Source organism: Nothobranchius furzeri, chromosome 10, assembly GCF_043380555.1.
Source record: "Nothobranchius furzeri strain GRZ-AD chromosome 10, NfurGRZ-RIMD1, whole genome shotgun sequence".
Taxonomy (NCBI): domain Eukaryota; kingdom Metazoa; phylum Chordata; class Actinopteri; order Cyprinodontiformes; family Nothobranchiidae; genus Nothobranchius; species Nothobranchius furzeri.
The window spans coordinates 50,883,242-50,905,237 of NC_091750.1; the positions used below are offsets into that span (position 1 = coordinate 50,883,242).

Here is a 21,996-nt window from a genome sequence, read left to right on the forward strand (position 1 = left end):
TTTTATAATATCAGCTAAAAAAAAGGTGACTCAATATATGCTTTATTCAAAGAATATTGTGGTGGAAAGCTAAAGAAACTTGAAAAGCATGGACGCAACATTGTGCTATTTGTTAGTTTGAAATTCTAGCATTCCTCTACATGTTTGGCTTATTCAAGGTGGCGGTTAATGCAAGATCTGCTTAATTTGCCATGGTAGGTTTAAAACTAGCTTGGATGTAGCTGACACATGACTAGAGCATGCTGCTGAAATACAGAGCATAGATTAGTGGTGTGACGGAAAACTGTTGCTATTTCAGTTGTTAATGGAATTAAAACCATTTATTCATAAAGAAAAATATGTGATGACTAGATTTGCCAATGACAACTCATTAGGAAAGTTGATGTCATTAACCGTGTAGGGGGTAGCTCATTATTTTACGGTAACTATAACTTTTACCAGTAACTATTAATCTCATGACTTACATTTTAAATAAGATACCGTTACCCTTGAGTGTGTTTGTTCTTTACCTGTCATTTGCGTCACCTGGACATTTTAGGGATGGACCACTGGAAACACAATGGCGTCAGCTAGCATTTCATCCCTGCTATGACAGATTTACTCACCAAGTTTAAATGCAAGGATGGATCCAAACTCTTGGATTCCAAACACGTTCCTTAAAACGTGCTAAGTGAATTTGGCACTGCACAGGTGAAATGTTAGCTGTCGCCATATTTCCACTGATAAGTCCCCTAAAATGTCTGAGCCAGACTTCATTTAAGTATTATGAAATTTAATTAGCTTTGAACACTTGTTAACTGCTATCAGTTTGTTAATTGCTATCAGTTTCACACATTTCACATTATAATTATCGGATTGAGTAGTGAACTGTCACAATTTGTTTTATAGCAAAAATGTTTAGCAAGAGTCATCTAGAAATGTAAGTTGGTATTTTTATGTGAACAGTCACTAATGTGGCCCAAGAAAAATACAACACACACTAAATGCAACAAAAAAAAATTGTAGTAGTCTGAAAATGTAAATTATTCTTGCAAAGTTGAGGTACAGCGTTGCCTAGTCAATTACACGTTCTTATCGTACAGAAACGTAGGAGTCAAAATTCATGTGGTGGTGCAGTGCAATGAAAAATAAATAACTAAATAAATAAATAGCTGACATTCAAGTTGATTATTGTTTAAAAATTCCATTTTGGAGCAGCTGCATTATGTTTTTATAGTTATTGTTTATATAATTGTTCAATAATTTCCTGTGCTGAAAAATGAGTTTGTGTTTGATTTTATATTATATTTTGTACAGCAATGAAATAAAGTCAAAAGGACGGGATTGGTCGCCTGGCCAGCCATGCCAGTGCTTCCTTATGGGAAGCAAAGGGGCTGGCTAACGAGCCAATCAGTGCTGAGCAGCATACGTCACACCCTGCGACGCTCAGTTTCTCATAAACGGCATTAGTTTAAGCAGAAGTCGCTGAGGCTCCTTTCTCTGTTCTAAATGACCTGGGCACATCTTTAAAACCACAAAAAGAAGAAGCGCTAAAGCCTTTCTTCTAAAGAAAGATGTTTGTGCCATCGCCAGACGCCATATTTGACTACAGCTAAAAAACTACAGCATTGTGCGGTACAGTTGTCATTTACACCTTTTTCTGATTGGTTATTTTTGAACAGGCTAGTCCCACCCCTCATGGTGCTCTCTGCCTCTTAAGTATTCAGACTTCTCCTCTATGCAGAACAGAGAGAGGACGAGTCTGGCAGGCCTGACTACAACAACGGGGGCATTTTTAAGAGTGTTCTTTTAAAATAGTAACTAAATGACAACTATTCATAGCAGGCCCTGGAAAATGGACCTCCTTTAGACCTGCACATCTAAGCAGTTGTTTTAACTCATGATCACCTAGAGGCAAAAGGAATGCTTGCAGCAAACACAGTATTGTCTGCTCAGACCTAGTGCTTCAGATTTATTTAGAGGGCAAATGCTCCATTAGTTGAGCTTTTTTAATTAGCGTTCTTGTGAGAGAGGGTCATTAAGGATGTCTGACAGAGGACCTACTGATGAGGGGAAGAGAGGCACAGCTAACATCACCCCCTCACACATACACACACTCACACACACACATTCACACAAGCACAAATGTGCTTAAAAACCAATAATATTTCACACAGTCAATGAGAACAGTAAGTCAACGCCACAGGTGACAAGATGTCTCCATTCTGAAATGACCACAGGAGAAAACGGATGTCTCTATAACCAAATCTCTCTCACACACACACACACATGCGCGCGCACGCACGCATGCACGCACGCACGCACACACACACACACACACACACACACACACACACACACACACACACACACACATACACACACACTAACACAACCAATTAGAAATATTTACATTAAGATACATATTCATACATGTTATAATGAGACCAGACTGTCAGCATACCATTCTCTGGGTGTTCTGTTTCACCGATGCTGCCATCCGGGGTGGTTCTCTCATAATGGTCCTCGGGCAGGGTGAGGGGTCCGATACGAGGGCCAGATGATGATTTGCTGCTGGGAGTCTCAGATTCCTCCAAGCCGCTGTCATAGTAGCTGTGCTGAGAGGCATCCTGCAGGTCCTGCACTGGGTTGGCGGTGGAAAAGGTCACTCGGCGATGGGGAGGCTGAAAAAAACAGACATCAAAAGACCTTTTTCAACATCAACAAATACTTTTTGGCCCCAACTATATTTTCCAATTACATGTTCTTTTGTTGCTGATGGGTCCTCAGTTGTAAATGTTACAACGTGAAGTGCAGAAATTTAAGATTAGCCCAAATCCCTCGGTCTCTATAAAACTCACAATCCACAAGTTAGAAAATAATATAAAATATTAAACACTTTTTAAATTATTAAACAGTCTTTTGCACTATTATTTTTCTGAATATTACATAAGGTAGAAATGTGTAGAGAGAATGAGGTTATGTATTTCAGTAATAAAAATGAGCAAAACGGCACCAGGAGGGATGAATAAATTCCAACTAAAGTACAAAGCGTTCCATATTACAATTATTAGACCTAGATGAGCAAATAAGAGCCAACATTTGAACAGGATATTGGTGCCATCTTATCTAAACAAAACAACTAGAAAAACAAAATGATCAGAACATTGAGTATACATGAGGCCAGAAAAGCAAGTATACTCATTACAGCGCTAATCCTTAAACAGCTTTAAATAAGAAAAGATTTTCAAAGATGCAAACTTTCTTGTAATGTTTTAAGGGATCTATGCTAATTTCCCTTATTGTGATGTCACAATGAGGGCCGTTTCTAACACATTATTTCAGGCTAAGTCCAAAGACAGACAGAATATAGATAGATAGCTTTTTTTCATGTTTGGAGTGTTTATTGAGGTAGCAGGGACCAACATGGAAGCTCAAAAGGCTTCCTTTCAAAACCATGCTGTATTTCATGTTTTGCCAGCAGACAAATATCTAATTTGAACAGTTTTTTTCAAGAGCAAGTCACCCTCAAATAAACCTTATTTTGCTGATGAACTGTACACATGAGTTTTTATTATTGCTGTAGACATGTGTAGTAATTAAATGGGCTATTTAGTGGATCTTAATTAAAATTTAAATATTCTGCCTGACTTTGTCAGTGTAGCGCCCTCTTCAGGGCAAAGGTCTGCACAAAGTTTGACTTTGAATTAGCCATGCTGTTGGCTAAGAGCAACCCTGTGACGTATCTGGAACCATATTACATGGCTGCATCGCACTGCACTACAGCCACTCAGCTACGTCTCCGGCTGGCTCAAAGCTGCTCAGCTCCTTTGTAAAATACCTTCCTTTCTTCTGGTGAAGGAGGTGGAGAGCATTCCTCCGACTATGAAATGTGCTGTTGTTTCTTTGCCAGGGCACTTCTCCAGCTGAATGGTGCGTGTACTTGTTACTGGCTTGTTTCTCCAACAGAGAAACTCAGAGAACATGCGCTGGAGGGTGTGTGGGTGTTGGTGGGGGGGGGGGGGGGGTTGCCCTCCTCTTGGTCCGACAGGTGACGTGACGAGGCGATGAGTAAGAGTTTAGAAGGGGGGTAACTTGCTCTTTAAGTGTGTGTGCAGTTAGCCGCTCTTGGACTTTGTGCCTGGGAGGACTTTGAACTACTAACACATCCAACTGCAGATCAATAATTGCAAAACTGACCAGTTTATAGTCATTTTTGTGTTTGCTGGTATGCGAAATAGCTAAAAAACAACACAAAATGTATCTTCCTTTTGTCTTTGAACTGAAGAAAATGTGTGTCCTTCAAGTATAGAACAGTGAAGGATGACTCGTGACTTCTGCATAGTTCTGTCTATAACAATAAGCAGCTGTTGCTGAACTTAGAGATTAATTTGCTGTATTTATGTTCAAGAAACAACATAAAGGTTTTCTGTTTAATTAGAAATAATGCATAAGTACCATGTGCTTGATTTAGCTATTTAAAGTTTACCATCTGGCTAGACCCAGACTTTATGAATGAAACATACATATATATAATGAAGTGATGATGGGGGATCATTGATATTGTCCTGCAGGATGATGTGGGTGATGGGGTGAGGGTCTGAGTTTGGGGTATCCGGACATTCCCTGGGGGTGGGTTCATTGGGGGTGTCTGGGACTGGAGGGCTGCTGCCCCCCTCTGGAGGTGCTTGCGTTGCCTCGGGGGGTGGACTACTGACGGTTGTTAGTGGGGCCCCTTGGGAGTCTTGGTGGTGGCCATGGGTCGCTGCCTGGCAGCTGCATTGCCCCTGAGTGGGTCTGGGTGGGGGCCTGGGGGCTCGGGTTGTGGGGTTGGGGTTGGCAGGCCCCGTGTGGGGATCTGGGCGAGGCCTTGGGAGTCGGGTCCTGACATGTATGCTGCTGGGAAGAAGGCAGGAACATGCGGCAGTGCCTGGCCTGGGCTCAGGGGCCTCGGGTAGACCTTGGCTCCTCTACTGTTCCATCACAGGGGAGGGGGATGTCCAGGAGGGGCAGAGCCCAACCTTACCTGGATGCCCTATGTCTTATATATTCTGGAAGTTGTGCAAATGTAGGGATGGGAGTAAATATTCTGCTGAAGTGGGGCTGAGTTGGTGCCCTCGGACTCCATGAGGCTCTATGATGCTGCTGCTTTGGGCCCTGGCAAGATGGGCTGGGGTCTCCATGCCACGAGTGGCATTTTGGCAACAGATGTGCTTATTGGGGCCAGTGGGGCAGTTGGCTCCCTAGAGGGCTTAAGTTCAACCAGTCATTCCTCCACATCCCAACACATTTTTCTCCTCCTGCTCCCTCACATCATCATACAATCATGCACATAGGGCCTTGGGGGTTGGACAAGTCAGGGGGTGCGGGTATAGACCCCATTTCCACATTCCTGTGGCAACCTGCCTCCCTATTTTATTTGCACCTTAAACACTTCCACCAACAACATTCCACACAAGCACACACTTAGGGCCTTGGGAGTGAGCGCATACAACAGCATTTGGCAGGGGGATTTTTCAGCCTCATCCCGAGTGCCAGTGCCCATTTCCAATTTTAAACTGCACTTAGACACTGAGGGCTGTGGGTGCAAGTGGGGTGGTGTGGTGGCATCAGCTGGCGTAGGACAGATGATGCCGCACTGCCAGCTCACCACAGCCATGGAATACACCTCATCAACATGCACTAACACTATATTAGAGCAGGCAGAGGGAGACTAGGGGTCTTAGCACACCTCTGTTGTCGCTTGGCTTCCTGGGGCTGGAGGCTAGGGCGGAGATCTGGCCGTCCGGTTGGGCTCTGGGTGGTGGGTTGCTTTGCCCAGCGTTGGGCGGGGGAGCCTGCTCATCGGCACCCCAGCAGGAAGGGTCAAACTCTGGGAACCGGTAATGGTTGTACCCCATGTGCAGCAGTACCGGGACCAGAGTGAATAGAGTGTGTATGGGGAGCATGAGTGGGTGTCTCGGCATGCATTTTTGTAAGTCTTAGGTTGTATGTGTGTGTGTGAGCATGAGGGAGGGAGTGTGTGACTATGTTTGTGTATGACTGTATATGTCAGGTGGAGCCTTTGACTCCTCCCTTCTCCTGGGACTTCTTTTGATACTATACATCTTCGCCTCCCCTCCCCCTGCCACACCTGGTGTGGAGTGTGGTGCCTTGGTCTGCCTGAGTGTTCATGGCTCTGGTGGGATCTGGGTCCCTGGGCTCTGTGGGGTCCCCAGCGGGGGTGGGAGACTGCGGGCGGGCCTGTGGGCTTGCAGCTGATATCTCCTGGGACTCTGCTGGCTGCTGGTTGTGGCCCACCAGGGCAATCCTCTGCGCCTCTCGAGGGGGGCGGGGGCTTTTCTGGTTGCAGTCTCCTTGGGGTCCCTGAGCTCTGGGGCAGCTCCTGGATCTCTGGGACTTGGAGCTCCCTCCATCTCCTATACATCTTTGGGGGGCAGACCTGTTGCCCCACACACTCTCTGTTGGACACTCCTAAAGAAAAACCTTACATATACAAGCGCGTGTTCACATGGTGCTCTCATGGTTATGGACTTGGGCGCATTCAACACATGTCTTAAGGCTGTGGTTGGCACTAAATGCACTGACTAATTATCGTGTGATTGTTCAATGAAACAATGTTGATTTTACATTTCTTCATCAGGTTGACATAGTGATAGATTGCTCTTGTTGTATTGTGTGTCTGCAGGTCTAGAAGCAGACTCTTGTTCATCATTGATTCTTTATTTTTGAGGACCCCCTTTTGTTTTGACACACCTTTTGTCTGTTTCTTTCTCTTTCACCTCTGTCTCCGTGTCCGCTCGAAATTACAAAGCATTCAAAAAACAATAACAATAAAGTTTTAAGTTTCTGGCATGACATTAAAAGCAGATGCTTTCATGCTCCACCTGAGAGTAAAATCTGTAAGGCTTGTCACCAGCATTCAGACATTGTTTCTGTTTGCTTCACAGCCAGACAGGACAAGAAAAAATAAATAAAGATAAATGAATGAAGCATATACAGCATAATAAGCTATGTATGCAAATATAACATTCACAAATGCAGATGCAAACATGATCAAACAGCATAGGGTGTTGCTGAAACCAAGCATTTGAGAAAAAAAAACTGCTATTGCTGTTATTGTATTCATTAGTCAGACAGCAGTTTCATTTTCTAAATCTGTCACAACCAAATGAATTCTGATGACAATGATTGGTGCACTAATCAGTAGCCCCAGTGAGGTCCTTCCTATCACCATATTTCAATATTTCTTCCTCCTCGGCTTTGATGTTTAATCCAGCTTGAAAAAAAAAGTGAGACAAAATTTTTACAATTTAAAAAATCCTAAGACAGAATAAAACTAATCTAATGAACAAAATAGTACAGAAAAGACAATTCGGGACAGGCGTTATTTTGCAAGTACTTGAATGTGTTATTAAACCCTGCTTCTGTTGTTTTAGGCTGATTTGATTTGATCAAAGATAAAAAAGTAAATGAAGGAATAAAAAATACTGATGAATTCCTGAATTTGATCGCTTGAGGAGAAGCAGAACGGCACGCAGTAACTCATTGAAGATCACACCCTTTATCAAATTAAATGGCTTGTAAATACAGTTAGGAGACCATTAAATTTCCTCATCCAAAGATCAGTTTACTAATGGCTACTCACCACCGATCCACAACAGAAAGATGAGTCCTTCCAGTGGACGCGCATAGCAGCCTCACTCCTCACCCCAACCCTGCCCCCCACCCTGAGCACCTCTCGTAAAAGTCAGGAAAGCACTGATACAGCAGAACAGGCCTGCCACTGCCATACTAGTCAGCTCCGATCAATACAACCAGCCTGCACTTTTTACCGTTCAACCACTTTTCTAGCAAACAGCAAGGAAAAGAAATGCTTTTAAAGCTTAGGTAAGAGCCATCAACACACCTATATCATCAGTGAGTTTCGTGATGTTTCCAGAAACTTGTTCATCTTCCCATAAAGTTTTTTTTTCTTTCAAACCAACGATGAATCTCTTGGATTTTCAGTAAAATAAAGATTATTCTGAGGCACTGAAAGCACCCCCCTCCACACACACACACACACACACACACACAATACTAGCATTTAGCCATGTCTAGAAATTGCACGTGCTATTGAGTAAAAAAGTAAGCTTAGATTTCACTAAAATGAAAAGAGAAACGTGGACTAAATTTTCAAACACCACAGATCTTCTAGACATTCGAAAAGTGACTTTTATGCTTTATTTTTCACAATTATCTGCATTCAGGGTGCACAAATAAAGAAATGAGGCTATATAATATTGCCCCCCACCCCCACCCCCCTCCGCATTTTTCATTAAACATGCTCTTTGATTGGTGCAAAGGCACAGAGAACATGTTCAGCTGGATAAATGTGTGCCTGTTAGCTCAGTGGAACATAAATTATATAGAGTGGTCCATGATTTATTACTACGGTGCAAACTAGAAACAATAAACAGGAAATATACCCCCACCCCACCAAGAAAAAAAAAATCATGTGATTTTTTTTTTCAATGTCATGGTTACCCCTTTATTGCGCACACCTCTTTAGTACTTGACCACCCGTGTTTCTTCAAAAATGCATTAATTCCTTTTGGCATGGGTTCTACAAGGAGATGGAAACATTCTTGGAGATTTTTATCTATGTGGACTTAATAGCATCAAAAAGGTGTCGCATTTTTTTCCAGTTTCACATCTATCTTCAGTGAAACCATTCAGGGTAATATGAGTTTTGTTTTAACACTTCCACATTTTTTTCACCAGGAAATAATGCCAACAGGTTACATAACTTCAAGAGTTGACCACTACTGGATGCTCCGTCTGTCCATTTTCACCCACTTTTCAAGTCATGGAAACAGCAGCTCAAGCGTAGATAAATATTATTTTTGAATAATTAAGTTTATGAATTCCGCCATGAAATACAACGTTGAGAGAGCCATCATTTAAAAATACATAGTAAAAAAAGTAGATTTTGTGAGTGGGGTCACTAAACACATTGTTATCATTTTGAATATTTTTTTTATCTCAAAAATGTCGATATGACTCATGCATGTCATTTGAAAAACTTTTATACAATGGTTCATTCACAGTTTACCTTGTATGATATTGGAGCTGAGAGTGTTCCTGTCTACACGAGACAGCAGTTTGTTCTGCAATAGGTGAAAAACTGCATAATGCACACGGAAGATTTATGAATATATTGTTAAAATGAACTGCTATAACGTTTTTGAAATTAAGAGATTAAACTATAAAATGTATCATTTATTCTGTCACCTAGTCCTAAAAAAAACTCTGGTTCAGTCAACACTGAGGGGTTTGGTGAACAAGTTCGATGATCCTCCTGGTAGCCATCACATTATACTGTGATCATAAAGGGAATTGGTCAGCAACAATGTTCAGGCCGGCTTTGGTGTTTGAACAATGCTCATTTCATACAAAGTAGTCCAAAGTGTGTCAGTAAACTATTCCTCACATCATTATACCAACGCTAGCAGCCCAAATAGTAGATACAAGAAAAGATGGATCCATTCTTTTGTGTCGTTTGCACCAATGTCTGACCTGACTTTGTTGCAGCCAAAATTGAGACTCATGAGACCAGATTATGTTTTTTTTTTAATCTTCAATCAAGATTTTGTGAGTATTTATGAATTGGTTTCTCGTTCTTAGCTGACAGGTTAGTCACCCTTTGTGATCTTTTGAAGTGTCAGTTGTGTTATTCACCTTGTGGGGGGTTCTGCGGACTAGTGTAGCCATTCTCCTCGGAACACTGGCATCCAAACTCCATCCGCACAAGAAATTCTGTTTTGTTGTGTTTTTCTTTCACCTTTCAGGCTGTTTTCTGTAAACCTTTGGAATGGTTGTGGGTGAAAATCTCAGTAGATGAGCAATTTCTGAAATCCTCACAATCTGGCACCAACATTGCAACATTCAAAATGCAACTAAAGTCTACCTCATGCTGATTTTGGGTTGAACAGGAGATGCATTATTATTTAGCTCTCTAAATAGATAGAGGTGCAGTTATGTGATTGGCTAATTACATTTGTGCATTAAAAAATGTAAAAGTTGTTGACTGAATATTGTTGAAATCACCGTCTTTTAAGCTCCAACTGTATGAATGGGAGGGTTTAGTTGTCCAAATATGGATTCTTGCTTAAACTTCTCCCTGAGGCATGCCTCCAGAGAGTCAGTATGTTATGATAACTAGCGAAGCTGCAAAGATGGGAAATAGATTCTCCCTTTTATTCGTTAAAAAAATATATATAAAATTCTTTGCCAGACTGAAGGGGGCTGCAGGGATGCAGCAAAATGGAAAAAAGGAAGGAAGGGGAGGCTGAGCAGGATTGGGGGAGTTGGTCAGGCAGAGGCAGACAACGCTTTGGCTGGAGGGGACAAGCAGAAGGATTAGATTCTAGGAGACTGGAGGCGGGGGAATGGGATAGTTTGAGCATTGTTGTAGGAGTAAGAAGCTACTGGGCTGCGAATGGAAGAAGAGACATTAATAGTGACATCTGAATTCATAACCCCATTTAAATTGGGCTAAAATGACCTCATTTGTAAGAAAGCAATCCCAAAGCAGATGGAAAGATACAACAGGATTGTGTCTTTGCTAGAGGAACAAGACACATTTTAATGCTGTAATAAATAGCAGAGATCCACTGCCAACCTAGAGCCCTGTTTCCTGTTTTCCCCTCTGCAAGACTGCCAAAAATATTATCTACAACTCACTGCCACAGAGTAATTTCAAGCCTATTGATATTCAGTTAGAAACCAAAGCTGCAAATTAGATAACAATTATTTCTTCTTTTATTCCATTACCATATGCATAACACCATGGTCAAGTAAAAAATTAAAGCAGACAGAGGATGCCACTTAGTTATTTAACACTTCACAATATGGAAATCTATGCTGCTTTAGTGCATTAACAAATAAATAAATAAATAAATAAGTAAAAAAAACACAATCTCATTTCAAGGTTAATAATTTAATTAAGAAGAAAAACTAATAGATCTTCAGTTAGCCCTTAGTTGTTAGCAGAAACCTTATAAAGCTTTAGAAGAAAGAGGACACAGCTTTGCAAATTTGCTGATTCTTCCCCTCTTCGTAATACGTTAAGGCACTGCCTGTGAAAGGATTGTCTACCATGCAGCAGACCGGCAACTACAAGTAAAAATCCAACATTTCAAAAGATATTTCTCTCTCAATATAAAAACTGTTGGGTTATTTCACCTACTCAACTGCTGGGTTATGAAATATTTTACCCATTTTAGGTTGTTTGTATGAGATTTAGGTTATTTTTGTGCAACTCATGCGCTGGGTCAAAATCGACCAACCCAACGTTCATTAGTTGACCCGGCACCTGGGTTGCTGTGCTTGTTTGAACCGGTTTGAGCACCATTACAGCTACAGTCATCCTCCACAACAAATCCTTACGCCAGGCTCCATTTTGGCTTTCATCTGAGTAAGCTACAACTCCAGGCCGCTCCTGGCTGGGGAAAGTAGATTATAGGAAAATAGCACCCTTAAAAATCTTTTAAAAGTCTTAAATTGATTTAGCCAAGTCTTAAATTTGGTTACTATTGACGTAAATTAAAATATGTTCATCTCATACTTGCAAAGGTTATGTTTTTTGGCGAAAATTGCCTTTTATAAAGCCAAAAATAACTTTCACGTAAATCAAAGAGTTTTTGTTTTTATGAAAACTCCTGGAGCTCCTTCTAACAGGCTGCAGGAAAACTGGAAATTAACCGAGTTTATCTCATTGACTACATTTAAAACCAGACTGAGAAGCCTTGAGACGGATTCCTTGTGTTGTAACTGCCTTCTGTAATTTAGTACATAACATGTCTGTGTAACTGAAACATTTGTAACTTTAACCTTTGCTTCCTCTTGCCCAGGGCTCCCTTGAAAATGAGTTTTTGAATCTCAATGAGACCATTCTGGTTAAATAAAGAATAACTAAACTAGAATACTTGCTAGCAAAAAGAACAAATAGGCATTTGGAAAATGGACACTTGACTGTTTAACTGTTTGTTGTTTAGCACTGAATGTTTTCATTATGTATTTCAGTGTGCACTGTTGCGGTTCTTGACCTGAAGGGATCTGAAGATTTTATAATGTTTACAATTAAATTTCAAGGCAGTGCCTTGTAAAGATTTTAGTATTGTTGAAGTGTTTATTGTATGTATTGTATGTGTCACACCCTTTCCTGTCCCCCCATTCGGTTCAGTCCTGTGTTCATGTTAATTGCTCCCACCTGCCTCTCATCTCCCAATCACCCAAGGTCCCAGCTCCTCCTGTATTTAAACCCTGTTAGTCCATTTTGTCTGGTTGGTTCATTGTTTCATTTTCCTGCGTGTCTCATTAAAACCCTTTAAATGTTCCTGTCTGCCTGCCTGCCTCCTTCCTCAGTGTGGTGCAATATTGACCCAGCAGTTGAGTTAAAAACAGCCCAAATTGGGTCATTTTTCACCCAACAGTTTTTAGTGAATACGAAGAGCACAATCTGACTCTTCCTTTTCCTTCTTCTGCAAACTATACCTGTTTGTCTCTTGTCTTACTGTCAGAACATAATCAAAGTGTCAGCTAATTTGACAAAAGGTTATTTCTATCAAAATGACCTTGTTTCCTTTTAAAGGCCACGTCTACCTGAAGCTCACTTTTAATTGGTAGGATGTGGAACATTTTACTTGGAAGATCAAACTTTACTCTGAAGTTTCACAAAGAAGTTTTGGATGTCTGTTCATCTTGTTTCTGTCTATTTTTAAACAAATGATCTTTCTATGATTTCATTTCATGTTTTTGGTTTTTGTTCTTGTTTATTTTATTCAACTTGGCATCTGCACATTATATGGTTCATAAAAGCCCTCACCATTCTGGATGAAGACCTCATTATAATGTATAAACATCCATAAGAATGATCTTGTGAAGTTTCCATGCGAGTATCAGGAAGGCAGAGGGTTCCCCAATATCTGTAATGGTGAGTCATAGTTTGACACTGGTTTTGAGAAACTGCAGTGCATTGGGGATCTCAGTCAAGGTAGCAGTAGGACTTTAGAATGCGCTATACTAATATAAGCCGTTTACAATTTAAACTAAGTGCAGATCGGAATCCGCGTGGCTTCCTCAAAGACCAAAAATCATTGATTCCGATCAGAGCATTTACACCAGCCTTGGTGAGACACAAATCCATGCAGAGCTCCAGAACAATTTTCATTGGTTTCTCTTTTTACTGGAAAATTACAATAAATTAAATGAGCCAGACAGGTAGTGATAAGTTTGCCAGCAAGATTCATGAGTTTTATTTCTAATTAAAACCCGTGTTGCAACATCACGATTGTTCGAGAAGACGAGTGTGGCTTTTGTTTACCAGCTCCTCTCTACACAAGTTATAGTATCGCGTGAACTCTCCTAAACTCACAAGGAACTTGCTGGAGCATTTAAACATTCAGCACATGATCTGCAGTCAGTGTAAATGGCAGTCCGTCCGAAAGCCGCACATATTCTGGTCTGCATCTGTTTTGCAGTCTGTGTAAATGAGTTGCACCCTGACACAGTCTGAGCAAGGATTGTAACTGCCTTCAAACGGAGACATTTTACAGAGATCCAACCTTGTTCTGAGAGGGCAAGGGTTCACAAATAATTAATCAGTACCAGCTCAAAATATCCTAACTTTCCAAGTATCACCATTATGACACACATACACACACACACACACACACACACACACACACACACACACACACACACACACACACGCATATACAAATGTATACACATACATGCTCATGCACATTATGGACAAAGAGATACTAAGGGACTCCTGAGTACAACTAGTTGAAAGACACCTTTAAAGCAAGTTCCATGTATCTATAGCTAAGAACAACACTACTTAAACTGTAGTATTGTCTCTTGAGTTCTGCTCCAAAACAAATGAAATAAAGTGTGTGTTACCTTCCATGCTGTGAATGGAATTATTGTTTTGAAGTAGGTTTAATTGGAAGCCAAGCTGGTCCTTTGCTTGAACCACTCATGATTTTAGCTATTGCTGCTGATTAGCTTTATGTCCAAGTTTATCTTTTGATGGCTAATTAGCTTGCATTGCTTGGTTCTTTTAAAACACAGAAAAGAGCAGTTGTTCTTTAACTTGTTTAGCTAAGGTTTCATCTGATTACAAATGGAGAAGGAAGTGAAACTCCATCAACATCAGCAGAACTCTGATGATGGCTATAGTAATTAGCCAAAACATTAGCAAGACAAGGCGAAGAACAATCATCTTTTCTGTGTTTTAAACGAACCACACAATGAAAGTTGACAAAATACATAGGATGGCTAATTAGCTTAACATATATATTCTAGGTACTGCTACAAGTACCCCAACATGTGTGAAGACAACACGGACAAGGTAATCCAAGGACAGTAATGGTGTTTGAATTACAAACAAAAATGGGGGAGTGGGAGGAAATGGGAAAGAAAGCAACAAATGCACTATTAAACAAAACAGGAAGTAAGAATGAGGTGTAAAATTAATCCATAAAAACAAGCTAGATTAAAGTAGAACAGAACCAAAAGACATCACACCATGCCATGTTTTTTAAGCTGTACTGACATAAAAAAGAAAAAAAAACATGTCTGTGTGTGGGCAGTGAAATAAATGACAACCTCAAAATTATCATCTAAAAGGCTTTCCTTGGATTCTACAAAACAACATTTAGAACTGCAAGGTCATTGTGTTCAGAAAGGAAATGCAGCAAAGAAAAATTTTAATGCAATGTGTAATAATAAGAAGTGTGCTCATTTGTAACAGAAATTGGCATGGGTTTATATCAATATTCCATTGGTCCGTCACTGACTCACAGAAGCTAACTCAAAAAAGATAATACATTGGTATCTCTAGTTCAGTTAATCATTGAAACCTGATCACAGTTGTTTGAGAAAATTGTTGATTTTATCAGACAAAGCTTACCTGATACAAAATTAATGAGACACAACATGATTTCATAACTTAGCTTGAAATTAAAGCAGCTTATTGAGGTGAAAATGATAAAATGCAATAACTGCAAATGGTGATTTAGATGGAGTAAAAAGTAACAACTTAAAGTAACAGTGTGCATTTTTTCTGGTGATAGGAGGCCGTAGATACTTAAATCGTTGCAAGCAAGCAGTATTTGTATGGTGGAGTAAGACCTTACCAACGGATGTCCATTGGGGTCAAAAGCCCTGGGGAGTGCAAACTTTTGCTAAATAACAAGTACATCAGACTCCCTTTCATCACTGGCAACAAGCGAAGAGGTACATGTGTAAAACAACAATATTTAGGAATGACAGACGTTTTTTAACCATTTGTTACAAATCAGTAAATGCGTGTTGTCCTCATGGGCTCCTGTAGAAGGAAACATGGCATCTAATATGGCGTCGCCCAGAGACTTAGACCCGCTCCCATGTATTTTAGACCTGATTTTTATGGTTATATGTTACAAAGGCGCCAATATTTTTCTACGACTGGGCATATATTCAAATTTCAAAAACATTTTGATGGATATTTCCAGAAATTAATGGTAAAAACTAAACAATGTCTCTTTAAAGCCAAACTAAAGAGTTTCCAACACTCTAAGCTATTGCTGTGAACCTGGTTTCAGTGATTCTTCAGCCATAAACATTGAGCCTTTTCACATTGAACTGCACTCTAGCTCTCTGCTGACCAGAAACTGCATTTAAATCGAAAATCCACTCCAAAGTAAAATTATGTTTGCTGCTATAGTCCCCATAGTTAGAGAAGTAGGAAAAACAATTAGTAACCAGCCGAGTCATTCTCCTGATCCGGCAGTACTCTTTTAGCTTTAGCTTAGCATAAAACTACGTAAGTGAATGGAACCAACTAAGACAGAATTGTATCCCTTTAACAGTTTTGTGGTTCGGGTAGGAGGTCTCTACCTGCTTTATGGTAAAAGCTGTTTACTGTTCTGGTCACCAAAATAAAGGATAGCAGTTTCTGTGAATGTTTGATAAATGAGGGCCAGGAAGGGTTGTTTACGACAGTTGTATTTCCACTTCCAACCAGTAGTATGGAGAAGTGGGAGACACAAACTCCCATTAGTCATCATCACAAACTGGGGAAATTCATCTCCATATCTAACACATCTCCGTGGGGAGCGGTGAGCTGCAGCTGTGGCTGCACTCGAGAACCATTTGGTGGTTTAACATCCCAAACAAACACCTTAAAGCTGATTGTCAAGTAGGGAGGCATTGGGTACCATTGTTAAAGTCTTTGGTATGACTCAACCGAGATTTGAACCCCGATATCCCACGCTCAGGGTGGACCCACTACCACTAGACCACTGAGAAAGTCATTATTATGCTTTCAATTTGAGATTTTTATGGACAACCATAAGGTAAACTTGGATTTGCATATTGGTGTGTGTGTGTGTGTGTGTGTGTGTGTGTGTGTGTGTGTGTGCGCGAGCGTGCGTGCGTGTGTGTGTGTGTGTGTGTGTGTGTGTGTGTGTGTGTGTGTGAGAGAGAGAAAATAAAATATTTCATCAAAGAACAAAATTTTAGCCAAATTCATGAAAGTCGATCTTCCAGTTTAAAATCCTGCTTTCTGTGAAGACAGGAATTTGGCAAAAATCTGTGCTGAAGAAGACTGGATAACATCTTGGTGACTAGCATTTCTCTTACAACTGCTGATTTGCGCCACTAATCCCTGTTGGGATAGCAGGTTTCCAACTACTGCCACACTCTCAAGTTGCACTGAGTTTCCTCTTCATTCAGGCTGCCATGGAGTTATCTGAGCCCTCGCTGCCATCAGGTGCACTGTCACCCAGCCAAACCTCACTGATTAGCAGTGTAGCTGTACAGGCCTACTGGAACTTGTGCAGATGGTGCAAGCTCTTCCATCTTGTCGACCACTTTGAGTAATCAAGGCATACATGTGTGTCATGTTTGAGTATCTGCTTTTTGCTTGTTTCCATTTGAGCAAGTCAGTCATTATTATTCAGAAAAACACCCTATGATATTTACACAATTTTCACATTTTCCTTCTAGACAATTTTATATTTAAAGCAAAATATCCAAGCCTGGAGGCATGAAAACAAAATGATTTTGGTTTTATGCTACTCTGATTGCATCTTTTCTTGCTGCTTGCAAAAATATATCTGCATCACAGTCAACTATTGCATCATGTCTTTGAATTAATCTTTAATTTAATCTTTGAAATAATCCTTTTAATCAGTCTAGTAATCCATATTGTTGCATGTGCTACACTGGTGTAGTGAAGTAAATCCTACTTGCATTAAATGATTAAATCTAAATTTAACACTCAACATTTTCTTTAATCAATTTAAAAATTAAGCAAAATCTTTTCTCCTCCAAAACTATGTGTTTGTTTACAGTCTTAGCAAATGTTTTCAGTTAAATGTTTTATTACACACATGAGTTGTGTGAGCTGAGGCTTTGAGGCAGACAAAACACTAAATTTAAAGGTTTCTATGTTAAAAAGAAAGCAAAACAAGCATTTTAGGGTTAGGATTAGGGAAGATTTATTGAAATCACAACTCACGAGGCAGTATGGCACAGTGTTAAAAAATTTAATGCTTTTGATTATATGGTTTAAATGTCATGCATGACTTTATAATAAGACAGCCCTTACAAATAAATAATTAATATTTACTAAACATTTTAATAATTAATTTGCAGCCACATAAAAGGCATGATGGGTGGTTTTAAAACTGTTATAAAACACTGTTCATCTAAGGAAACATGGCCATTTTCAAGAAGCTGGTAATCATTCCTTGTTTTTTTTTATTGTACTGTGACTTTTTATTAAGAGTTTACCTTTATAAGGTATCCAAAGTGAGTGATAAAAGTGGCATAGAAACTGAACAGCATAGAATTATTTATCAAAAATATTTGTCTAAGAACGCCAAGGTTCATTGTTATTAAAAGAAAACATGATGAGTTTGGAAATAATTTACTAATGCATTTTAAGTATTTTTTTTATTTTGTTTATAGTGTAAATGATAAATCTTTTCTTTTGTATATTCTGCTGGAAATGGATGGACGCTTGGAAATATTTACGCTGCAGTATGGTATGTGGACTCTTAATGCCTTGCTACTGGTTTTATGTGTAGTTTAGCCTAGCTTAGCATCTGTCTTAGAAAAGTAAGAGATACACAACTAGTTCAGCTACATAAGCTTTTCTGCATAGTGTTCATAGGCATTTGTAAATGCATATTGATTGACCGGTCACCAAAGTCTTTGCTAATTGTTGTAGTTTTATTTATTATTTTTTTATTGCTAGCACATTCCAACGTCTCTTTGTTTGCTCACCGGCTTGGATTTCTTGAGTGTGGGAAAGTAGTGAAAAGCTATACCATTATTTAGTTTTTGTATCTTTTTTTTTAAGTGAAACTCTGCAATGCAACAGCATCATACCAATATTATATATTGAAATAAAGCAAAAATAAACAGACCTGAACAATAGTAAAAGACAGTAGATCACTCAACTAAACTCATGGAAACAACCCCGCTAAGAACAGCTAGCTAAGATAAAACATGTAGTCACGACAAACAAAATTACAGAAATATTTCAGTATTTTCACTTAACATGATCCTTTAGAATCATCTTTGTGTAAGTAATAAAAAAATACATTACTAGCGCTCTAGTAAATGAACACTGAGCTAGGAAACAATTGATGACAGATGTACAATCGGCCATGTCTGATGGCACCATCTAGTGGCTGACCAGCATATCACGTTATGACCTTACGTATTTAAGGCTGAAAGCAATGCCTCTTGTTCATGAAAGCACTCCTCTAGCCAACAAAACAGAGGTAAGACACATTCTTTTACAATTATTATGCTCACATTATTTTGTGTTTTTATATTGTAAAGACTTGTCCACAAAAAAGTCACCAACCTGCATCAACCGAGGTACTTCCTTAAATGAAGAAGAAGAAGAAGAAGAAAATATCCTTTCTATAGCGCCTCTCAAGACAAAAATCACGAGGCGCTTCACAAAAACAAAAAATGTAAAAATATAAAAAAACATTTAGAAAATGTTTAAAAATATATTTAAAATGTGCAAAAATCCCAATGGCAAGCTCCTCTGCTCAAGCATGCTCTGTGATTAACGTCTGTATGTAAGTCTAATGCTATTGCTTAGTCCTCAAAGGGGACAACTCCGGATGGCAGCTTTAAGCAGTAGTAGTGATGGTAGTTTAATACATGCTTTTCAAACGGCAGCAAATTAATGTTCCAGTATATTCTTGTGTTTAATACCATAAAATTGTGGTATTCTTGCTCAGCGTTTTCATGTTCTAAGAATCTGATACCAATGGTTGTCCAGTTGCTTCTCTGACTACATCATGTGCACAATTTGAAAGAGGAAATTACAGCTTTTGTAGTAACAATCAAAAAGCATTGTCTTCTCTCCTAATTACAGTATTACAGAGGCTTCAGCTGGTGGGCTATACGTGTCCAACAGAAACAGATGGTGAAAAACAAAGGTGAAAATATCGTGTCAAGTTGGATGGCTATTGTAGTCCTCTGGCATAACCCCAACTTGTCAAGCTGCAGGTGACTCACAAGGTCCTGTTTATCAACACTGAGTTTATCTATATCATATGTGTACTGGTGCTGGGGGCCTCGACTTTTTTTTTCCTCACTGATTCACAGTTGTGTGTCTCTCCCATATTATGAAATGGGTTTTCTGCCCATGTTAAAGGGAAACGGGTGATGTCTCAGTGTCCCTGTGATATGAAAAATTCAATTTAAAGGGATGAGTGAAAGAATGGTGCACGGCCTATTTTCATTCCCCCACACTGAAAGATATGAGAATGATGTTCTATTGTGCAGAGGAAATGATGCCAATCGTACTGCAGAGAAATTCCTTCATAATTCAATTCAATTTCTCCTAAATCCCAATGGCAAGCTCCTCTGCCAAAGAGAGGCAGAACGACAGAGACAAAGAGGGAGGGCTGGAGACGAGAGAAGAAGCCCCACAGTTTGATCCTGAGACAATGGAGAAACGGGAGGTGGAATCACAGAGCAGCCACACTCTGAGAAAGGTAAGCGATGAAGTGAAGTGGAGAAAAAAAGGGCTTGGTAAATACTAATTTTGATCAGAGTGGCATTTTAAGTTTACCTGACAAATTTCTTCCAATTACCTCTTTGCAGCATCTGACAGAAACAGAGGAATCGTTGCTAAGATCTAAGAGGACAAGCAGAAAACTTTAATATCGTGTTCAAGCTGTAACAAGTTTCACGTACAATTTGTGCAAATTCTGGTCTGGGAGAGTCAGCCTGGTGTGCGATATAGTGTTTCTATTCAGTTAAAGTGTTTGTGAGTACATCCCGGCTCTGGCATTTTGGCGTGTGTGCAGGAATCAATGAGCTGCTGCCTCTGAAGGCACAGAAAAAATGAGCTGCACCAACAAATATGACAATGAAGAAGTGCACCTCTCAGTGTACGCAGCAAGCATAAAACCATAAAGACTAAAGCAGTTGCAAAGGAAATTCATATGGAACTGCTTTTATTTCCCGTATCACCATTATGTCCCCATTCTAATCCCATCTACTGCTCCTTCTTCCTCTGCACACATGCACGCGTGCACACACACACACACACACACACACACACACACACACACACACACACACACACACACACACACACACACACACACACACACACACACACACACACTGAGTTGTTTTTGTAGGTGCAATAGCTCCGAGGCAAGCAGCGTGGAATTGGAGTCTTCAAAGAGTCTTGGATTATCAAAGAGACACAGCTACCAGAAAACTAGGGGACACGGGGGGCGGGGGGTCGATATAAGCAGGAGGTGGTGGGGGGGTGGGTTGGTTGCAGAAGAGTCAGCATGGGTTTGGGTGGAGGATGAAGTGATCAGACAGGGGAGGGGTTGAGTTGAGGGGTTGGAGAAAGGCCGGCAGCCCTTTGTTCACGTACTGTAAATGGAGAAAAGACTGGAATGATTGCATTAGGAAACAATCGCACCGACCCTAATAATCTAGATAAGCAAGACTGGATTTATATTCTTCAGTGTCTGCGCCCGTTCAGGAGTGCTCTTTCTTTTCCTTTAACCTCAAGAATTTCATTTCAATGAAAGCACTGGCCTTGAAATACCATAATGTTTTCACAGTAAAAGCACTGCAGCAAGACCTACCAAGTGTGAACATAGCTGCCACATCTAATGACAAATCTGACTGTTCATGCAATTCTGTGAGACAGGATGTGGGAGTGTTGGGGTGAATGCATCACCCTCCAACAAAAAGCTCTCCGTCAGCCTCTCTGTCCCATGATGAGTTATGGATGTCTTTTTTTTTCCTTCTTCTCCTTCCCCATTATAAGAACATTTCTCGCCATTAGAGCACATTTCAAGTCGGTGTGTAAAACGATTCTGGTTGGTTCACTGCAGTCCGCTTTAGGGCATTCTCCAGCAAGGATGCATTCCCACCACTACAGCTACCTCTGAAATCTCTCTCACCTTCACTGACCTGATTTGAACCAAATGATGATCCTTTAGCGGCTGATGAAAGTATGCAAAGCACAAAAAATAAAAGTAATCTTCTTCCCAGCACAAGTCTTGCTTGCAAACTTGAGTGAAGAAAAATGTCCCCCCTTTCCTGCACTCATTTGGTAATATTGAGGCGTGCCAAGACTGCACTGGTGGTACAGTCATTTGTTCTGACAAAGGAGCAGGAGTGCAGCGGAGTCACTTCATATATAGAAAAATATGTTCACCAGCATACAAGCCACACAAAGAGATGCTCAGAGCTGTTTAAAAGAAGCAACATTAGGTTTTTAGCATATTTTCTTTCCATTTGTGTGATAAAAAGCTTTTCTTTTAGTGTGCACAACAAGTTTCCATGCTCAAAAATTCACACAGAGGAGCCGTATTCTCTCACCACCGTTTAGCTCCTGAATTGCCTCGAAACACACTGGGGTAGTTGAGGCTTTCCATCTGTTTTCTGTTTGAATATTACACAATTAACAGT

General features: G+C 40.1%; 1 protein-coding gene across 2 annotated transcripts in view; it reads right to left on the reverse strand.

Moving 5' to 3' along the window:
- pcdh1a (protocadherin 1a) overlaps nt 1–21,996 on the reverse strand; it is a 139,490-nt gene that overhangs the window by 32,585 nt on the left and 84,909 nt on the right. For both annotated transcript variants that reach the window (XM_015961122.3, XM_070555740.1), the window contains exon 4: nt 2,444–2,663. In XM_015961122.3, coding sequence (XP_015816608.3) covers nt 2,444–2,663 — 220 coding nt within the window. The remainder of the gene's footprint in view (nt 1–2,443; nt 2,664–21,996) is intronic.